Source organism: Meleagris gallopavo, chromosome 1, assembly GCF_000146605.3.
Source record: "Meleagris gallopavo isolate NT-WF06-2002-E0010 breed Aviagen turkey brand Nicholas breeding stock chromosome 1, Turkey_5.1, whole genome shotgun sequence".
Classification (NCBI taxonomy): domain Eukaryota; kingdom Metazoa; phylum Chordata; class Aves; order Galliformes; family Phasianidae; genus Meleagris; species Meleagris gallopavo.
This window is the reverse complement of record NC_015011.2, coordinates 60,679,765-60,701,960: the sequence shown is the minus strand read 5'-3', so window position 1 is coordinate 60,701,960 and position 22,196 is coordinate 60,679,765. Positions and strand designations below refer to the sequence as shown.

Here is a 22,196-nt window from a genome sequence, read left to right as displayed (position 1 = left end):
ATAGGGTAAGACACGTGTCTGAGAGCTGCTGACACACTCCTATCCAAGCAAATCATGGTTTTGGAACTTTGCAGCTGACTGCATAGAGGATGTTTTTTCACCCTAGGAGAATCAAATACGTGCAGTAAAAACCAGAAAACCCTTATTTTGTCTCTGTCTCCAGGTGAAAGAGAATCAATCTATCACAGCTGCTAAACCTTTTGAAACTCCTACCAAGTGCCCAAGTGAAATACCCACAGTTGTTGGCACTGTAGCTAATCTTTCCCTAGTCAGCAAATGATTATTTTCCACATCAGATGACAATGACAAAAGAAGATGATAGTATGATTTCTTCTTCTTTAGATGAGGTCTTAACAGATAATAAATTACTTTACAACACTGGCTTTTGTTTTGCTGTATTTATGCATGGAAAGAAAAATACAGCCAGGTTGTATGACACACTCTCAAGTAACCAACTAGTTTTAGCAGATTAAGCAGACAAAAGTTTTGTTTTCAAGACAGCGCCTCTTAGAGCTTTTGTTTAGATTATCTTAAATCCCACATGAACACTGTGTTTTATTAATTGCTTTTTGACAATAGGTAAAAATCATCTAAAATATCAGTCTGTACATTCTTGGCAGGGAGTTGCCCAAGGTTGCCCAAGGTTGCCCAAGGTTCCCCAAGTCTTTCAAAGTATCTATGGATACCTTCAAGCACTTCAATTGTGCTCTGGTTAAACAACACACAAAAACTGCACAGGGTTGTATAGGATTTAGTCACAACTTTCACTATAATCAGTGGAACTTATTTGGTACTCACTGAAATCAATGGAGTCTCCTTACAGTATGGAAGTTGACTTTGTAAAAGAAAGTCAAGTCAACAGGAACTGGACAAATAAAACGTAAGTAGCCTGAACTTTTAGAGAATTGTGGTCATGCTTTTATTTCTGTTATGAAATAGAGTCAAGCTACATACTATTGGAGCTCTTGGGAATAAAGCCCTGTTTCAGTTGAAATTACTGAGGCTACTGTTTCTAAAATGCTCAAATTCTTTTTTTTTTTTGTTTGTTTGTTTGAACCATCAGCTCAGCTATCCTGTTCTCCTTGTTTCTGTCCCAGAACTCAGAAGCACAAACATGAAAGACAAAGATTTTCTGAAGTTTCTCATGGTCCATAGGATCCCTATTTCTTCTAAAAGTTTTACTTTGCACCTGAAAACTTACTCACTGTTTCAAAAACATTTTCTCCTAGAGACGACTCTCACAAGACTGAGATTAAATACTACCACAAAAACATAGTGCTGTTCACAAGAAACAGTGACTGTATGGGTAAGACAAAATCTGCAGCCCACCTGAAAATAAGGCTGCAAGAGATGCAAGTAAATATTTCCAAAGGTCACAAAGATATTGTAATAACTGCTCTGAAAATAAAAACTGAGACTTATTGTTAAAAAACATATTGTTTTTTAACAGCTTAGATTTTTAAGAATTTTAGAATTTTCCTGTATTTCTCAACTTTATCATCTTCCATTGTGCATTTTATATTTCTACTTGAGCTAAGGCATAAATTTGCACGTACAGTCAAGCCTTTCTCCCCTGCATCTTTCATTATTCAGCGTACACTCTGAAGTTATGCTATACATTTTGATAGGCAACATACTGACTTGCAGTGTTTTTACTGCTGTGTTACATGAAAATCTAATTATTCACAGTAATCAGTCCCACTGCAATAGAGCCCTGGAGTATGATTAGACTTCAGATTTTCGTTGGGTAAGCTACTTGCAAATCAGCCCTTGAATTTACAGTACTACCTTGGATATGACTCAACTAGAAGAATGAATATTCCTGAATCAAAGAACAACTTTGTTACCAAATTCCAGGCCAAACAATAAACTCTGTTACTCGAATAGATATTAATGTGTTTGGGCTCACATGGCAGGCAGCAGCACCCAATAGGAATAAAATACAGTGAAAAAGAGGAAGGGCAAAATCTGATTATCAAATTACTTCTCTTTGCCCATTCACAGCTTTTTACTGACCCCAGTGCAGTCAGTGTGAATTTTGCCAATTAACTTCATAGGAGGAGAATCTGGGTTGGACTGAGGTTTCCTGTTCCTGCCCACAGCAACACAGATGCATTGCAGAACACTCTCAGGAAGAATAAAAAAGGGCAAATTCCCAGTTGCTGTGGCAACAGGAGGGATGATTCTCTTCACTATCATGTAATTTTGAAATTCAGTATGTGCTTTGTGCCATGACATGTTTCTCTCCTCTGTCAAATTTATGTTTTTTTCCCTTGCAGGAGGCCCATCAGAGAAAGAGCATAGGAGAAAACTATTAACAAAAATAGCTGCTAGAAGCCTTTTCACATTTCCCACCTCATACTTTCCAAGATAGAAAAAGCATGTATTCAAACAACAAGTAAAAAGAACTGCCTTCAATACACACTTCCCAAAACATATAAGATGAATTCAGACTGCTCTGTGAATGCTCTTCAGTGAATGTCAGATGACTGGTATAGAACTGCCTCAGAAGAATCCTAAGACCTCTGCCACAGAGAACATCAGCTAAAGGCTGTCCACCTTCTTTTCTCACCCTCTCTTCTACTGGGGCCCTTCTTGCTGTAGTGCTTGGACTTAACCATTTCATTAAGGGCTGTAAACACCCAGTGAGACTTAGGGCAAGTTTCAACATCTTCAGGAAAGCAGTGGAATATACAAAATGTGACTTAAGGTGCCCAAAAGACTGACAAAGGCAGTCAAACCAAAGGGGATGCAAGTGCAGTTCTCTTCCTTTCTTCTTCCTGTTCTCTGTTCTACAGGAGGCAGTTCCCAGGCTGGCAGTTCTCTTTCCAGGGTAAGAAGACAGAAAAACTGGTCTCCACAGTCAAGGACAGAGAAGAGACTGGAAACATATGTTCTCTGTACTTGGGATGATTCAGTTTAGGTATAGTACCTGGGCAAGAGCACAGATGGTGGAAACTGCTGAATCTCAGAGTTGCAGCTTTACATTAGCTGAGATTCTACTTAAAAAAACCCCACAACACTACCCCAAAACTGCATACAACTTCCATGGGGAAATTGAAGAAGTAAAAACTAGCATGACTTCTTTAAAATAATGGTGTGAGTCATTATCTGGAACCTAAATCTCCTAAGCATCAGCCTAATATAACCAAAGCAAAGGCAACTAAAGTGAAGGGTTGTTCAGCTTGGAGAAAGGTTTTTGGGATAATTCATTGTGGTCTTCCAGTATTTAATGAAGGGTTACAAAAAAAATTACAGACTGGTGATAAGAGAAGGGGGAGTGGGTTTTAAACTAAGGGAAGGGAGATTTAGGTTAGATATTAGATGGCAATTCTTTACTCAGACAGCACTGAGGCCCTGACACAGCTGCCCAGAGAAGCTGTAGGTGCCCCATCTCCGTAGGTGTTTGAGGCCACATTGAATGGGGCCTCATAGGTTGGTACAGTAAGTATACCTGGAGTTTCTTCCTCCTGTGTGGTGGATGAGGCATGACAGTCAAGCATGTCAACAAATGAAGTGAATATGATACCTTAGGAGAGGATGTCTGTAATCTATTTGGCTTTGAAAATGGAGTAGCACTTGTCACGTGAATAGACTGAAATTCAGAAGTATCAGGAAATACAATAGAGCTTAAACAATGTGATACCTGTAATCGTACAAAAGTATATACAACAGCCTACTAGAAAAGAAAAAATGAATGTGATTTATGAAATACGAATGACCAAAATACAATCTCCTCAACTCTGTTAGGTGGGAGTAAGCACCAAGGTATCTTTATTGGCTTGAGGGCTGGAGCTGGAGATAGAAAACCCGACGTTGCTCTTTAACTTCCGTATTCAGTGGCTATTGGCTTCTGCATCAGAAGACGGCAACACAAAGACCCATTACTTCCAAAGTTAAAAAAGCCTTTGTCAGGAAGGAGACCACGGTACAGTACTGAACAGAATAGAATAGTACAGACTAGCAAAGTTGGAAGGGGACTTCAAAGATCATTGAGTCCAACTACCTGACTACTTCCAGGCCAGCCAAAAGTTAAGGCATGTTATTGAGGACATTGTCCAAATGGCTCTTGAACATAAAATACATGAGGTATCAACCACCTTTCAAGGAGGCCTGTTTCAGCATCTGACCACCCTCATAGAAAAGCAACGTTTCTTAATGCTCAGTCTGAGCATTAGAATAGCTTCTGCTATTCTCTTGTTCAGAGACTTCTTAGCATGATTTTTCCCTCATACATGGCCAAGATCAGTCCAGAGCTTTCCTTCACATTCTAAGCAATTCCTACCAACAAAGGTGTAATATTACCATATACCACTAGGCACTGCTTGACACCTGTTTCCAAGTCTGGTCTGTCATGTAGTAAAAGCTGATTAAGGCAAAGAGAAAGATATACTGTGTAGTAGGGATTGGTTAACACTGCTGTCCTTACACTTGATACTTAGAACCAATGGCACTGAAGACACAGTTTGGAAAAGAAATGGATAACAAGTTAGTTTGCTAATAGTGCATAATTCTACCATTAACAGCCGACTGTGAGAAGCTCTTGAGAAACTGTCAGATGTAATATCACTGATTTTTTAAGCCCTTTTTTTCAAAACTCATTTTTTATTAATCCGAACAAGCAAGGTGGAGATGTGTAATCTTCCAGTTCATAATATCACTACACAGAAAAGGAATTAGCTCAAATTTGGACTGATCTCACCTCATTGCAATGAATGCAATGAATCTACATATGTCCTATCCCAAAAAACTTTTACCAAAGCGTAATTATTTTTATGTTCCTTAAAAAGAAAAAAGTTTGAATTAGAAAATAGCCCTGGCAGTTTCTCATCACAGTACCTACCACTCTGGCTACAATTTTCTTTACCAGGCATGCCTGTAGGAGGAACTTCCCATTGAAGTAAAGGGAAAGCCTCCTGGTGACTTCACTGACCCACCTTGTGACAACCAATTTCCCACTCCAGTGCCATATTGAGCATATCATGCACTATCCATTGCAGTGGTGTTATTATTTTCTTAATATTGAACTCTGTCTACAAAGAAAATGAAATGGGATCACCAGACATGATCTTCCATACATTATATTCTACAGAAGAGCAAATTTTAGCCATGAGTAGTAACATGATTACTGATTAGTCAGGTTAAATGATAAAAGTAAGCTGTAATTGCTATGAAGACACCAACATAAAAGTAACCTATCCTGGGGAAGTCTGAGCAGGTGTTCTCAGAGACTCCCTCAAATCCAGACACTTAGCTACCAAGGGTACGATTTGATATTAATGACCCCCAAAGTTTTTTGTTTTTTCTTTTTCTGAAAATCTTGTGACAACTACAGGGAGTAGTGCTCAGTCTCCTCAAAGATCATAAGAATCTGATACAACTCTTGCTTTTTTTGTGTAGGTTTAACTTTCCGATGTCCAATCCTTCTGGACTTACATGGTTTTGATCTGATCACCCCATGGATTTTGCTTATGTGGTAGTAAGGGAGCTATAGGGAAAGGCTTCGTGTCTTCTCTTCCAAACTCAAGCTGGGATAATGCAGATTTAAATAAGGAAAGCTGAATGTAGCGCCCATCTCCATTAGCTGCGTAACTGCCTAAAGGTTCAAACTCTGACATTTCCCAAGTACATGACCTATGATGACAACTGCTAGATGTTTCTGAAGTGATTCAGATACTGGTAAAAGACAAGGTGGAGTTAGAAGACAGAGTGAAGGTAGTTAAATGTAAGGAATCTTTGCTTTCTTCAAACTCATCATTCTAATAAGAAGAGAGAATTGATTAATTCTCATTTTGTACAAACATATTCTCAGCTCCAAAACAAAAGAAAAAGAGGTAATTCCCTTGCAGGAAATGTCAGAAAGCTTAATTCCAGCCTGGCAAAAGCAAATGCAATTCCACTGATTTCAATGGAGCCACAGATGGGCAACTTAATGTACAACAGGGTTGATCTGGCCCTTCTCCCATATTGTAGCATTGCTTTGTCTAGAAACCTTTGCTTTCAAAGTAATTAACCATGTGTCAACAGCCTGCAACACTGAACTGCAATTAAATAAATGAATAGGAGACATGTATATTTTAAACCTTATCCCAGTAGCAAACTCGTAACAGCAAGTATTGATCTTTTTTCTGTTTAACGCTAGGTCCTAGTGTCAGTACTACAGACAAGAATCTGAGGATCTGCAGAACAATATCAATTATTTTACACATATTTCTCCCTCCCACATATTCCAACACGTATTTCACTTGGATCACATGTAAGCATAGTGAGAGCCTCAGGAAGAACTTGGCTCTGCCCTATACGCAATCTCAGCACTGGAGCAGGTGGGCACAGGTTCCCTTGCTAAAAGCAGAGAAAGACGGACAGAAGAAAATTGCTTACTGTTTCGAGGCTTCTCCTCATCCATGCCTTCATCTTCATTTTCTGGGTCAATATCTTCTGCTTGAGTTATCCAGTCTAAATAGCCCTTCAAATCCTCCTCTAGCTGTTGCTTTTCCCGTAACTTTTGGAAATCTCCCCGAGCCTTAGCCTTCTCTCTTTCCTTGGAAAATTCCCTAGCAAGAGGGAGGAAGGAACAGGATGTGGGTGGAGGGAGAGGAAGACATTGAAAAACAATGAGTTAGATTAATTTCCATTAGAAAGTATCCATATCCTATGCAGTACACCCAGCCTTCCCTATTCTTTCAGAACAGACATGTGAAAAGAGTATCCTTGCTACATACACTTGTAATACAGTTGGAGTGACCACATTTTTACTAATGCTTAGGAGAACATAATTACCTTTTTTAATCCTTTCATTCTCAACATTTGTTTGATAATTGAAATAAAACTCACGCGTGGTGCTTATGTACAATATCATATACCTTCTAACATCCTTTACCACTTGATATTCTCCAACACTTATCCATAAATATCTATGTGAATAGCGGTCAACTCAATACAATGATGAACTGTTTGACAATAATCTGACATCTGGAGAGTGAGACAATGGCTCTAATTTTCAGCCAGGTCTCAATCTGTCCATAAGATTATAGGTATAATCACAACTAAATGACACTAATTGTAAGTGTAAGTAATGATACTCACAATTCTGTACACAGTTAATTATGAGGAATTTCACCCATGGGACTGCACACTATATTTGAAAGTTTAGATTTCAGTGTTTCATTGCATTTGATATTCAGGTCTATTCTTTGAAATGAAACTTATTTTTCAAATCTCAAGTTGAGTAGACAAACATAAGCAGTAATGGATTCTGCCAGAAAGTGAAACAGAGTAGACATCTGATTGCTTGATGAAAGACCACTATTGGGAATATGGACTTAAAAGAGAGGGCAGAGCAACAAGAATTTAATGTTGCTTAGTTATGATCCACAATGTTTGCTTTGCATTCTTTACATATGCTCTGCCATTTCTTTCTGTCTTTCAGATACATCTATACTCTCCTATTTTTTTTCTAGAAATGCCAATCTATCTCTATTTAAAGACTCTCCTGTGGCTTCAAACCAGGTTTTAATACCTGTATTTTAAAAAGGAAGCTTAATAATTGTAAAAAGTGCTAGACTGAGAGTACTTAAACAGTAAGCCTTATATCTGCTGAAGCAGATCACTACATAAGGCATATAGAGCAGATAATATGTCCCACTATGTCTAGAAATGAGAGGAAAAGTCATTCTTTCAAATGGATTTTCCACTAGGCTCTCTGTTGATTGCTACAGATAAGCAGAATTAGGAAAAAAAAAAAAAAAAAAAGCCTAATGCTTGTCTTTAGGCTTATTCCCAAAAAACAAATAGGAAACTTATCACTAAATTTAGTGAGGTAATATTAGATTTATGAAATCCTACCCAAAAATTAATGAGTGCCCCATGAATTGTCCTTAGTTTCCAGTAATGATGCTATATTTCTCTCCTGTCTGGTCAAAACCCTTTGAAACATTTCCATTCACTTCACTGTCTTTGGATCAGGCTTTTTTTTATGTTATGAGCTATTCAGGACACCAGCAATGCATCAGAATCAGAGTAAGAAGATGTCTGCATTTAAAACTAAAGTATGTGACAAAAGAAGCCTGTGCGATCCTCGCTCCTGTTACATTGCTTGCCACATGTTCTTGGATCAGTGATAAAGAAGGTGGAAATGAGGGAGAGAATCAGTGTCTTCTTAGGCCCAAAGATAGATCATAGCCAACCCTGGGACCAAACAGCTATAAGGCAGAAAAGCCTACTGCCAAGTATGGCAAGAATGACCCCAACAACAATAACTCTAGAAAATATTTTTTAAAAATCTAATCAATACCGATTATTTTTTGCTGCTTCAATAACGTGTTTCTTCTGAGTCTCACTTTGTAATAACTAATACAAATTAAGGAATTAACTCTTCAAAACGAAACAAACAAATAAACAAAAAAAAACAAAAACCACTAAATGAAGCTATGCATTATTAAGCCAGTTTGAAAACTGAAATTCCAGTATTCTAATAGTTGGGTCATGAACTTGTATTTTGGAATCTTTAACAAATAGGAGCAGTTTTGAAAAGGATTGGATTCTCAACTCCAACTGAGAGCTACTTATGTTTATATGGATTCAAATTCCAAGAGGCAGTTTAAGAAACCACAGTGTGGAAAATATCATGAAACGACACAGTTTGCAGAAAGTGATTCTTCTGTGCACTGAACTGAGTCATTTATATTAGATACCTCTCAGTTGAGTGCCTGCTTGGATCTTGCCAGCCCCATGCACTGTCTCTCTCAAGTGGGACTTGGGCTGGGAGAAGAAATGACTAAACTGAAGCGAGATTTTAGCAGCATGCTAGTATGCTCAATGTCTGCATAGAAATTAATTTGTTACTAGCTTTTTAATGGCACAACTGAAAATATTGTGATCCTTTACTCTAAGGGTTTACTTGTCTCTTTCCTTTGTACAACGTATAGTATTCCAATTTTCATATGATTCTCCAAAGAAGACAACTTATTTAAATTATCTCAATTTCTACGCTCTGCTAGCATTAAACTATTGAGAACAGGTGGCTCAGGAAATTGCTAATGCAATTCCAACCACTTCCCGTGTGGAATGCCAGCCTGTACTTGGGCAAATGTAGTTCACAATCAAGAATTACTACCCATGGTCATTTACTATTCTATGTGAAATGAGTTGGTGACCTCAGTCCAGTTCCTACTGCAGGCAGGTGTGCACAGTAGCTCTGCCACCATCACAGTTGGCAATAAATGTTCATTGTTTGCAGTTTCAGCGGGGAAGCCAAGCTTCCAAAAAGCCAATAAGCTTTCTGATAGAGGTGCCATCTTGAGACTGGAGGTGGCCTTCTCAAAAAAAATTACAATATCATGTCAGGATAAGGTCAGTAGAGGCTAGCAGAACCACCAAGTAATCTGTCTCTCTTCAGTGAATCAGACAACTTCTGTTCAGGAGTTGGTGAATATTGGTTTTACGAGTATTTGGTTTGCTTCACTTTCCTTTGCTTTTCTTAGAGAGCTATAAGACACATCTGTCAAACAAAAAATCAAAAAGCAGAGTATTCTGGAGAGATATTCAGTCTGAGGTTAGAGTGGGTAAAGGTCATAAATATAAATACCCACCTCTATAGGCTGTATAGATGCAGAAGAAAATTTCTTTTGTCTATCCTGATGAGGAAAAAGATATATTTTATGTCTATGTCTGATCTCAGCATGAATTCTCACATTTAGAGGTGTTGTGGAACAGCTGAATTCTAGCACAATTCTAGCACTTCAAACCTCTTGCTTAGTGCAGAATAAGGCTTCAATCATGGCCCATGCTGACAAGTACAATGAGGATCTAACCTGTTCTAGAATTAGATATGGATATTGGTGGCCCCTTCCAACCCAAGCCATTCTATGATTCTATGATTAGAAAAGGTTGGAAGAGAAGTTAGACTAGGAAGAGTCCTGAAAGGTCAGGAATATTGATCCTGCTGCTCCCAGGAGGAGCTGCAAGCACAGACAGTCTCCTAACCACTATGATCTCTTCTTCATCAGGAAGAGAATCAGAAACAGTCAGCCGTGCTTCCAGGATCCTCTCAAAGCAGAAGAAATGGCTGTTCTCTGGCCTTTAGTTTGCTTTAGGAAACTTATTGTTTGAACTGTGTCCTGGGATTTGGATCAATGATAAGCAAACTATAAAATAAATGTGAATCTGTATGCTTCCACATGAAAGTCTGAAAGTTGAGCCCACACTGTCATTTTTTCCATCACTAATCAACTGAAACAAGTAACACAGAAGCAAACATCTCTGCTCTCAGAAGACCTCTAGCAGTAGTTTCACTACTCTAAGCAGTGCTGTGGACACCTTTTTTCTTGGCTTGAGAAGGTCAACTGCATGACCTGCTGGCTGGATATTTCCTTTGGAATACAAAAGTTTTAATGTATGCTCAGTCAAGACAGGAAGAGGATGATAGCTCTGTACACAAATACTCTGTCATACTATGTAGCTTAACATGTGATTAGTAAATTCACCAGAAGAATCATGAATGGGTGAAACACTGAGGAAAAATAAATTACAGATGAGATCTGCAGGCAGAACAGAACTCAGCATTTGATTTTGCAGGTGCAATCAAAGTGTCTTTGTGAGTACAATTAATTACACTTACGTATTCAGAAGTGATTAAATAAACCAAGCCAATCTGTCACTGATGAAGTCTACCTACACAACATGCTTGTTAACATTCCTGATATAGATAAATGGAGATAAATCAGAGATGCTCAGAATGGATCTACAAAGATGCCAAGGAATATTGCTTTGTACCTACACACAACAGACAGGTGGATCATCTACACAGAACAGACTAATAGCAAGTTTATTAAAAAAAAGCTGAACCTGCAAAGTGAAGGCACTTTGCAACTCAGCAGAATTTAGAATTGCTTTAGGAAGTTGATTGTTTAAGAATTGCTTTTTTAGCCCAAAGAAAATTTAGAACATTTTGGCCATCATTTTTTTCTTCTTCTTTTTCTTTTTTTCTTCATAGATGCAAATACTGAAGTTTCGTTTTACTTTTCTCCAGTTGGGAAAAAAAGAAAATTGCAGAAACAGTGCAGCTGTCATAATACTGTGAACACAGCCATGAAGAGTGACTCACAGCATAAACAAGGTGAACTTCATCTTTAATTTCAGTTCTCCCTGCAGACTGTTTTCATCTCTCACCACTAGCTGTGGTGGTCTAGCTGCAGTATCTCAGGAGATGGGGTATCCAGGTCCCAAAACACTTTCTTTGGTTGAAAAATGAAAGAGAGAGGAAATGTAATTTTCCACTATGTACACAAATCCAAGTGTTGGTAAATTGAATCAGCACTGCTTCAACAATATGCAGTCCTCAGGCTGGGCTCACAGGCACTGTTTATCCAATCAGATACTATATAATCTTTAACCACCATCTTACGTGGTCCTTGAGTGCATCTCTGATATTATAGACTGCTTACTCACTGTCAGGTGGTCATCCTCTTTTACTCCTGATCCTTACCTGCTGAGCAAAGTATCCACGTGGAGAAACAAGGAGCTTATGTTTTAAAATTGTACCCAGAATATTATTCTCCAGAAATCCAAATGCAGACTATTGCCTGACACTTCATTACTGGGGATTTTCTCCTTCTCCACTCACTACTTGAAAACTCTTCAGTTTGTAGCAGCTGTCTTAGCTGCATGTAACCTTCAATGGAGTAATGAAGACAATAATAACCCCCAACTAGATCTGCTATTACCTGTCTCTTCCCAGGATGATCAAAGGAGGATCTTCTTCTCTAGTCCTACTACTACTCTTCCTATGCTTCTGTCACACTGAGAATGTAACTTACGTGAAGCATCAAGACCTCTCTCCTGTTCAGAGAAGATTTTGCCCCTCTTTATGATCAAAGGACAGGAGACTTAAGGGCTGCCTGCTCAGACAAGTACTGGCTCTGATCAAATTCATTTTGAGCTCATTGAAGGAGGCACAATGCTAGAAACAATGAAGAAGAGGATGCATAAAAGTCCTCATATCATAATTATCTATTTGCATGGAATGGCTGTAGGCATCCAGTCTTTCCCAAATATGGAATTTGATGCCTAAATCTGGGAGATCTTAAAAAAAAATCTAGAGAGGAATGCTCACTGGCTTCAATCCTCTAATTAACTAGCTCCCCGGGGGCAATAAAGTTTTTAACTACTGGGAGCAATATCAATTGTTTTTAATCAAATCTACCAAAATAATGCTTTGCAGTGAGGGTTATACTGCAGAACTGAGATACAGCTAGATGTTTTAGCGATGTTTAAACACCAGAAGAAATTCTCCTTCTTCTCTGCTCCTCCTTAGAAAAGGACAGAGGGAAATTATCTTTTCTCCCTGAATAATGCTGGGCTTGTAATCCATACAGCAGAGAGGATGTGCTTATTAAAGAAGAAACGCATGCAAGGCACACTCCAGGGAAAAGTCTCCCACTAGGCTGTGCTTTAGAGATATTAAGCAATGTGAAAACTTCTCATGTGAGAAGACGTAATTTGGCAGGAATCTCATCCTACAACTGTGAAGGGATTTGTCTCATACTCTCATTCCTTCTTCAGTCCCACTGACTCTTCCAGAGATTTTACTATAATCCCCTTAATCCATGGTGAACGACATGTTACATGTTTAACAGGGGAACATAGTGTTGTCCTCTTCCCAGAGAGTATGGGTAGAGGTTTCAGGTAGAGGAATATGTTACAGGCAGAGTTGTCTTGCATTTTTTTTAAAGTTTATTTTAAATTGCAGTTTCCAGATTAAGAAGGCCATGTTTTGCCATTTGCACAGCAATAGACCAGGTCTTCTACTAAAGTTCCAGAGATCAATCTGCCATTGTCTGTTGTTTTGATAACAACAGAGTAATAATAAAAATACAAATTTTTAAATATAAACAGTAATAAAACATTTTCCTGGTACTGCTTACCCGCTAAGTACACCGAGAACCAAGTTAAGTACAAAAAATGACCCTATGATGATTAGTGTAACAAAATAGATCCAGGGCCAGTCCCTTCCTATGGCATCATTGACCTGGAAGAGTGGAATGATAATTAGTGAGACAAGCTCAGTTTCTGAGCACTGCAAGGCTCCAGCCAAAGAGATCCCAAGTCACCAGCAGTAAGATTTTCAATAATCAATTTTCTGGAAATTTATGGAAGGGCAGTAGTAGTGATTTTGGAAGTCCCGATATTAAATTTCTGTCAGAGAAACACACCTCTTTTGTTACCTGTATTGTTATTTGCAAAGTTTAAATATTTGGCCAAGATTTTTGAGGGCTGATGTGAAAGCTTCCTTGGATTCAGATTTTTAATCCATCCAAAAGAATCCTGGTGACAGGGAAGAACCCTTATTATGGAGTCTTGCCCTGTAGCATTGGAAAAAGGACACCAAAACTGTCAGCTTACCCGCTCAACACACCAAGTACCAGATTTAGAACGAAAAAGGATCCAAAGATGACCAGACTGACAAAATACACCCATGGTAACTCATAGCCCATAGCGTCCTGCATCTGGAAAGATTAAGGAAAGTTAGAAGACAGAGAGGGAAAGCAGAAATGAATAAGCAAAGGAACAGATGGAAAGGTTTGTAAACAGAGCCTGTGGTTGATTTACACATGATCATAGCAAGTGTTTCTGTACGTTCTTTTTGGTGCAACCTTTCCTTTGATTGCTTTTTTTTTTCTGGCTGTTTCCTTACAGGCAATGATTAATATAGGCTGATGTCTAGTATGATTGAAGTTGTAGACTATCACTTTCTGGAATTTACCCAGAGCACCACATGGGCCCATCTGACGACCTCTGAGCTTTTGTTCTAACTTCTGTGCATATGTTTTCTGCCCATGACAATATTGCTAATTTTTGCTAAGCATTGCCTGAGTGTGTTATCAGATCACATTTTTTTCCCATCTCTAGCACAGGTACGCATACTTTAGAGAGAAGCACATGGTAACTGTGGATAAATACTGATCTTTCTCTGGCAACGATTGTGTAATCTTTACAGTTTACTACAATCAGAGGAGTAGCTGTATGCTTTTGAGTAAAGTCCTTCCAAGGCCCTACGTGTTCTAACCTGGTCAAATGTTTTCTAAAGCTTTCTCGCAAACTTTCTTACTTTCTTTGATTCGTGAATACCTCTTTCAAAATCTGACTACTACACAACTGAGTACTCAAAGAATTTGAGACTGTAAATTAAATGGTGTGAACATAAATCTAGTTTTAATACTACTACAAGCATCTGCAAATGAAGCAGGAAGACTGTTATTTCAGTACCTGGGGCTATATTATGTATAGAGCAACTCTAGCATGTAAGATACTTATGCTAAAAGCATGCAGTATATAAACATCATTTTATCTTGAAGTCTTCTCTGAAGTTCAAAATTTTGGAAAGTTGCTAGATATCTTCATAGAACCTCATTTTCATGATGGTATCAAAATAACGGAGCCCCTTCTACTTTACTTTTCATAAATGCTTATCTCCTGAGTCAGACATAGCATCATTAAAGAAACAGATGGCACTTAACATATTTAGCAGCACTAAAATGATTTCTGAACTTAAATTGCAAAGTACCTAAATGGCTTAAAAAAACATAGGTTTTTTTGTTCTCCATGTGTTTAAAAGTTTTATCATGATTTGTTCTCTCCTTCTAGGAAAATGCTCTCTCCTTTGCAACCTAAGCATTTGTTGTGATCACAGAAGAAATATTCTTCCATACATGGGCATTGAGACACACATTAGAGGAGGCAATCTGACTCAAGATTCATAACAATTCAGGAAAAGGATTTCAGATCTTCAATAAGACAAGGCAGGAGAGTAACACTAATATAATCAGTTCTTTGTGGGTGGAAGTTGATCATTCATTTTCCTTTTAAAGTACAGTCACTAAAGTCCTCGTCTGGCAACAGTCCACAGTCAATGGGCCGATCTAAACTCCGTCTCAGGGCTCCCTCAGCTGTGACTTAACTGAAGGAAACTCATTAAAAAATAGCCTCAAAATCTGTCTCTATGGAAAGATATCATCATCTCCTTGTTCAGAGGATTAATAGATTTGTGGTCAGAACACCTCTCTTCAGAAGTCTAGGTGTCTTTCTAACACTATCTAAGCATATTACCCAGTTTCCCTTTGAATACTTCTGTACAATTGCTCAGTTAGTTTGGAAGTATCACTAACTATTCCTTATGCTTGCAAGCCACTTGACCAAAAAATAGACACCTCTATTTTGAAACACAGCAGTGCCTCAAGGAGAAACAAATATTCACCCAAAACTGAAACACAGCAATGCCTTAAGAAACATAACACCATGGTACAAACATTCACCCAAAATCACAGCAGAGAAATCATACAGGCAAAATGTAAGTACCTAATCTGGACTTCAAGAAATAAGACTTAACATCCTCTTCCTTCTACCAAGAATGCCACACAAACAACAGTTATGAATGACTTTCAGAAACTGCCATAAGAATTTACACAGTCACAATGATGATCTGAATACCCTTTAATTATGATGGATGGCAATAAAAAAGCCTCAGCTATGTGGCATTTATCTCTTGTCCATATTTTTCTTCAGCTGGAGAAGTCAGCTGGAAAAACACAACTTCTCAAAGCTGTGATTTGACTGAATCCTAAATAACAAATACCAGTATTTCTGGTAGAGAATGGAGGGGCTTGTCCTTTGTACTACTCCAGCATGAAGAAATTTCCAGATGGCAAGAAGCTTCCTTTGCAACCAGTAAGGTATATAACTACAGTATAGCATACTCTGGCTATTCCCACTGCTTGCACAGTTGCATAATGTTTATATCAGCAAGCATTGGTACAAATTAGCCTTGAAAAGCAAATCTGTATCCTGGCATTTTGGACTTCTCAAACTGAACATTTACGGAGTCTGTTTTTCACCTCCTTTTTACTGACCAGCCATGATAGATAAGCTAAGAGGCAGAGACAGTGATATCTTAGAGAAATCACCAGTATTTGGCAGACTGTTGTGTATTTACTGTCTCTTTCTTGCTGGACTCCATAAGTTGGATGCTCTCACATCTAATTTTTTACAGCACAAGGTGAGATCATTCCATATAATGTGAGATTGAGACACAGGTGATAGGAATTGATACACTGATATGTTATCAGGTATTTGTTAAGTTAATAATAATCTTTGATATTGTGACAATTCACTGTAAGTTTACTATTTCCTCTAGAAAAGCTTCTCCAAAAGAAATGAAGAGATGTAAGCTGCTTGGCAGAAGTTGGGGGAAAAAGGAACACACTTACTGAAAATAGTAACATATCAACATTTAAGAAGCATAAAATTCTTGGCTAAGACTGTATCATTCCAGATACCTGGAAATACTTCCTCTGAAGTGGAACCATCCTAGAAATCCATGATAGACATCCCCCAACTGAACAATGCTTCCATTCAGTTACCATTAAAAACCTCACATCTGTGTTTGATTAAAAATGCTTTCTGGAGGCATATCATAATTCTGCAAATTCATAGCTATTAATCACATGTGTATGTGTACACGTGTCCTTTTGACTGCAGCTGGAGGCTTTCATTGCAAACATAGCGTAGGTGACACAGTTGATTTTTCCTAATTATGCTGCTGAAATGGAGAAGCTGCACAAGGTAAGGCTGAGACCAGAAGATTTGTCCTTTACACACTATTGAGTGCAGAAAATCATGTTTGCAGAATATTTTTTTATAGTTTTCTTGCCTACAGTCAACAGAAAAAGGATCTCTTACAAGTTACCTCTAAACAGACAGCACAAGCATTGATACACAGCTTAGTTCTTTGGTCACCGAGTGCTCTTTTTCTCTGTTTATTTCTCACTGAGATGTTTATTAATAGCCATATGAATCACAAGAGAAAAAATGGATCATCTACATTGACAGGTCTGAACAAAGGCTATCAGCCAGTATAGGTCTGAATGCCAATATTCCCGCTACAGTATTCAAGGTAATTGCAATCTGGTGTGAACTTCAGTATGTGTGGGACAATTTCTAAGTTAGCTGGAAGCACTGCATTGGTGTAAATCTACAGATGGTCATTTATAGAAATAAGTCTGCTAAGTTAAACTGCTTGACCTTTTACAGCTCACTTCTCCATCTTTATATCTCACTTCTGTCAACAGTAAGAAAGTTGATACAATTCTGAATGCTGATGTGTCACCCCTTAGAGGCACCTCAGAGATAAGGGTCACAGATTCTCTTGATTCAGTATGTGTCCTCTCTGGAACTGTGGGGACATCATTTTGGTTCACTATGTTTCAGATTTCTACTCTACAAAGTGTGATACTGCCTTGTCCCACTGGGTACTGTACAACAAAATTTCTTCAAAATCTCAGCATTTAGGTGCAGAAGTTGACTGGCCTTGGCATTACAGAAGCTGAATTAGGCTGAAACTCTGTCCCCTCAAGGAAGAAGTTTGCAAAAGAGACTCCTTATTTACTATATGGCCTCTGGAGAACCCAGTTTAGTCCCTCTGGCCAGAATTATTTAACTTTGCTCTGATCTCACACTGATGGGATTGGGATGAGAACCAGATTGCTGCAGTATACCTACTTTCTGGAACTGAAAGCAACAGGAGGTGGTTTTTCTCTAAATGGCAGCTATGACTTCCCTCTAACATCAACATTGTTTTGGCTAATTTTTCTGTTTTGTAATGACAGGAGGGTCTGTTATGGTCATTAATAATAGGTGTCAGATCTCAGCATAAATAAATGGAGGAACTGTCTGGTCATCCATGACACCTGTAATAAAAGGACACAGATTTACAGTCCCTGGAGACAAGATTTTGTCCTATTTTCTAAACAAGAACCAGAATTAAAGAGATTTTACCTGCCAATGACTTGATCTCTATTTTGGCTTTGATCTCTATTACGCTAAAATATCTTTCTGGAGAATCACAGACTCATAGAATGGCTTGGATTGGAAGAGACCTTAAAGATCATCCAAGTTCCAACCCCCTGCCATGGACAAGGCTGCCACCCACCAGCTCAGGCTGCCTAGGGGCCCATCCAATCTGGCCTTCAATACCTTCATGGATGGGGCATCCACAAATGCACAGGGCTGCCTGTGCCAGGGCCTCACCACCCACTGAGTAAAGAATTTGCACCTAACATCTAAACTAAATCTCTTCAAATTTTAGTTTAAAACTCATTCCCCTTCCTCCTACCACTATCGAACCTTGTAAAAAGTCAGTCTCCCTTCTACTTATAAGCTCCTTTTCAGTACTGGAAGGCTGCAATGAGGTTTCCTTGGATCCTTCTCTTCTTCTAGCTAAACAAGCTCAATTCCCTAAACCAGTCTTCATAGGGTAGGTGCTCCAGACCTCTGGTAATCTCTGTGGCCCTCCCCTGGACCCACTCCAACAGCTCCATGTCTTTCTCGTGCTGAGAGCCCCAGACCATGGACACATTCTAGATGGGGCATCACAAGGGCAAAGCAAAGGGGGAAAATTATCCCCCTCTCCTTGCTGGTCACTCCTCTTTTGATGCACTCCTGGATACTATTGGCCTTCCATATGCAGGCTCACATCAAGCTTCTGCACCAGAACTCCCAAATACTTCTCTGAAGGCCTGCTCTCAATGAGTTCTCCTGGTCTGTACACATTTCTGAGACTGCTGTGACCCAAGTGCAACACCTTGCACTCTACCTTTTTGAATCTCATTAAGTTCTTGTAGAGCCAGTTTTCAAGTTTGTCAATGTCCCTCTGGATCAAATCTCTTCCTTCTATTGTGTCAGCTGCATCACTCAGCTTGGTGTCATCAGCAAACTTCCTGACCGTATGCTCAATCCCATTGTCTACATCATTGATAAAGATTTTGAAGAGCAATGATGCCAGGGCTGACTCCTGGGGGACACCACTCGTCACCACCCTCCTCCTGGATATAGACCCACTGACAACAGCCCTCTGGCTGTAACCATCTAATGAATTCCTTATCCACTGAATAGTCTTCTCTTCAAAATTTCCAATTTAGAGATGAAAAAATGATGTGGGACTATATCAAAGGTCTTGCATATATTCAGATAGATGACATTAATCACTCTTCCTTTGTCTACTGAAACCGTCAATCAATTATAGAAAGATATCAGATTTGCCAAGCAAGATCTGCCCTTGGTTAAACTCTGCTGGATTAGATCACCTCCTTGTCTTGCATGTACCTTAACATAATTTTGAGGATCTGTTCCATGATCTTCCAGGCATGAAGTTGAGGCTCACCTCATTAGCTTGTAGTTCCCTGAGTCTTCCTTCCTTTCTTAAAAATGGGAATGATGTTTCCCTTTTTCAAGTCACCAGGGACTTGACCCAACATCCATGACCTTTCAAATATGATAGAGAGTGGCTTGGTAATTACATCAGCAAGTTCTTTTGGGACTGGGATGCATCTCATTGGCCCTCTTAGTTTTGTACACATTCAATCTCATTAGGCAGTCTTGAACTTGCTCTTTGCTTAGATCACAAGGGATTTTGCTCCCCTGACCCCTGCATAGAGGTTTCGGGATGCAAGAGACATGGGAAACCCAACTGCCAGAGAAGCAAGAGACATGGGAAACCCGACTGCCAGAGAAGACTGTGGCAAAGACCTTACTGAGTATCTCAGCCTCCTCTGCATCTGTTGAAATCAATTCTCTCTTCTCATTTATCAGGGGGGTACATACTCCTTGTCTCTTCTGATGAATGTACCTGTAGAACCCCCTTCTTAACCCCTTGTTATTTTTCTCACTCCTTGTCAAGTTCAGTTCCATTGGTGCCTTGGATTTCCTGATCCCATCTCCACATGCTCCGACAGCATCCCTGCTTCTTCTCAGGCCACACATGCCTACTTCCACTGTCTGTACAATTCCTTCTTATCTGCTCAGTTTAACCAGCATGTCCTTTCTCAGGCATGCCAGTTTCCTGCTGTCACCGCTTGATTTCTTCTGCTGGGTGTTGGAGAGCTCTTGTGCCCTCAGAAAGGAGTTCTTAAAGAGCTGCCAGCTCTGCTCAGTTCCTGTGTCCCTAAGGACAGTTTCCCAGGGAATCCCATCCAATAATTCCTTACACAGAGGGAACTTTGTACCCTAAAGTTCAGGGTCCTGGCTCTGCTCTTTGCAAGGCCCATATTCCTCCAGATCACAAATTCAACCAGAGCATAGTTGCTACAGCCCAGACTGCTACTATCTTAACCTCTTTAATCATGTCCTCTGCATTGGTGAGCACCAGGTCCAGCAACTCTTCACCTCTGATTGGTTTGTCTAATATCCAGATGAGGAAGTTATCCTCAGTAGATCCAGGAGTCTCCTGGATTGCTTGCAGTCTACCATGTTGCCTTCCCAGCAGATATCCTGGTGACTGAAATCCCCCAGTGCATTAATTGTAACACATATATCTTGTTTCCAAATGTACTTGGACTCAGTTCTTTCTCTCTGGACAAGGCAAATAATTTCACTATGAACAACTTCACTACACACAGACTAAGGGAATCGGATTCTATTATTTTTCTCAAATCTTTTTTCCTCTTGCAAGTCAAAGAAACTGCTCAGCATCAGGATGAAAAGAGAGTATTTAAACATATTTTGAGAAGGTCTGATGGACATTGTTTACTGTGGAAGTGCTCTATCTTTCCAAGCATCCTTAATTACTAAGACCTTAGAGCTGCAACCTTTAGCTGAAGGGCAGATAATCTCCTACTAGTAACACCAGGATTTTTAATTTTGTAGTTTCATAATCAGAATTACAACCAACATTGTGGTAGAGGCCAAGGAATGGAAAGTCTATTTACAAATACACTTAAATGCTTATGTCTTACAGTTCTTTAGAACCAGGTGAAGATGTATTATTGGAGCCACAGAAGACATGTATATTCTGGTTGCTTAAAGATATTTTGTTTTTAGGGAAAATAGTCAGGCACATTTTGCAAGTATGTCATTCATTACAACAGCATCATAGTTCAAAGATAATGTTAGAGGTATATTACCTATTAACATAATAGTTCAGCATCACCAGGCACATACAGGACATCTTTCATCCAGTTAATGGGAGGGAAAGACACAATTCATTAAATTCTGCTGACTTTGCAATTCACACACCCACACCCCTACATTTTGTGCCAGATGTCTTTGAAAGCAACTACAGAAAAAGTTTAATCCATCACAGAAGGACAGTTGTCACTGGAAAGCAGCAAGCCACACATGCTGAATGGACAACTGAAAAAAAATCTGAAGTTTGTCTTGTTCTGTGCACAATGCTGGAGAGCAGAAATTTAAAAGAAAGCAAGTTAGCTAGGGTACCAAAGTTAGCTTTCTAATTCTTGAATAAATTGCTAATTGATTTTTAATGACTACAGAAATTTGTGATTGCCTTTTATAAATATAAATGATTCAAGCATTCTATAATGAAGTGTATAACCTTTTACAGAGTGACATTAAAGTACTCGATAAAATTAAAGCACAGCAAATTTGGAATTTTGGGGTAAAAATTATTTGGTTTTTTTATTTTTTTTAAATCTTTTTTTCCTTTGCAGTCTACAATGAATTTGTGCATTTCACTGCCTCAGGAGATTATCTAGCCAAATGTGATGGTTATGGCCAATAGCAAGATCTCTATCTGAAGTCAAATCTTGCTTGTAACCATATAGGAAAATAAAACTGAAGAATATGTGGAGAAAGAGGCAGCATAAGTAAGAAGTGGCACAGGCAACACTTTACTGTCTATGAAAACAGCTTCCTGCTTGAAGCCTTCATTTTGAAATTTCAGATTCTGAGTCTGCTGATATGTTTGGAGCCTGAATGTTGTAAGGTTCCTGCATAGCTTGTCAATAAAAATGTAAATAAAGCACATTTTCGCTTGAGAAATCCCTGCCTGGTTTCAACATACACCTCAAGTGATTCTATTCATAGCGCATGTCCATCTGACTCTACCATTCACAGAAGGAACAAAAGAATCATACTTAACCATCGTATGTCTTTATAGACAGATCTAGATTTATTGCATTATTATCCTATGGATGAATATTCCACCTTGCAGATCCTTCAGTATTTGAAATCTGATTAGTTGTCTTCGCTTGGTTGGTATTTTATCTAGTACTCATGTATGTGCATATTTTAAAGCACATGAGTAATTCCATTAAAGCCAATAGTCAATACTATTCTTATCAATAGAAATAAACTGAAATGCACAAGTGCTCTGCTTGAATGGCATAGGGTACAGGACTGGGAGAAAT

At 38.9% G+C, this 22,196-nt stretch overlaps 1 protein-coding gene across 1 annotated transcript in view; it reads right to left on the bottom strand.

The window, feature by feature from the left end:
• The window catches only part of LOC100547459 (voltage-dependent L-type calcium channel subunit alpha-1C), a 98,249-nt gene that overhangs the window by 60,680 nt on the left and 15,373 nt on the right, over positions 1 to 22,196 (bottom strand). Inside the window, exons 3-4 of the mRNA XM_031555091.1 lie at positions 12,924 to 13,027; positions 6,382 to 6,554 (exon numbers count right to left, since the gene is read on the bottom strand). Coding sequence (XP_031410951.1) covers positions 6,382 to 6,554; positions 12,924 to 13,027 — 277 coding nt within the window. The remainder of the gene's footprint in view (positions 1 to 6,381; positions 6,555 to 12,923; positions 13,028 to 22,196) is intronic.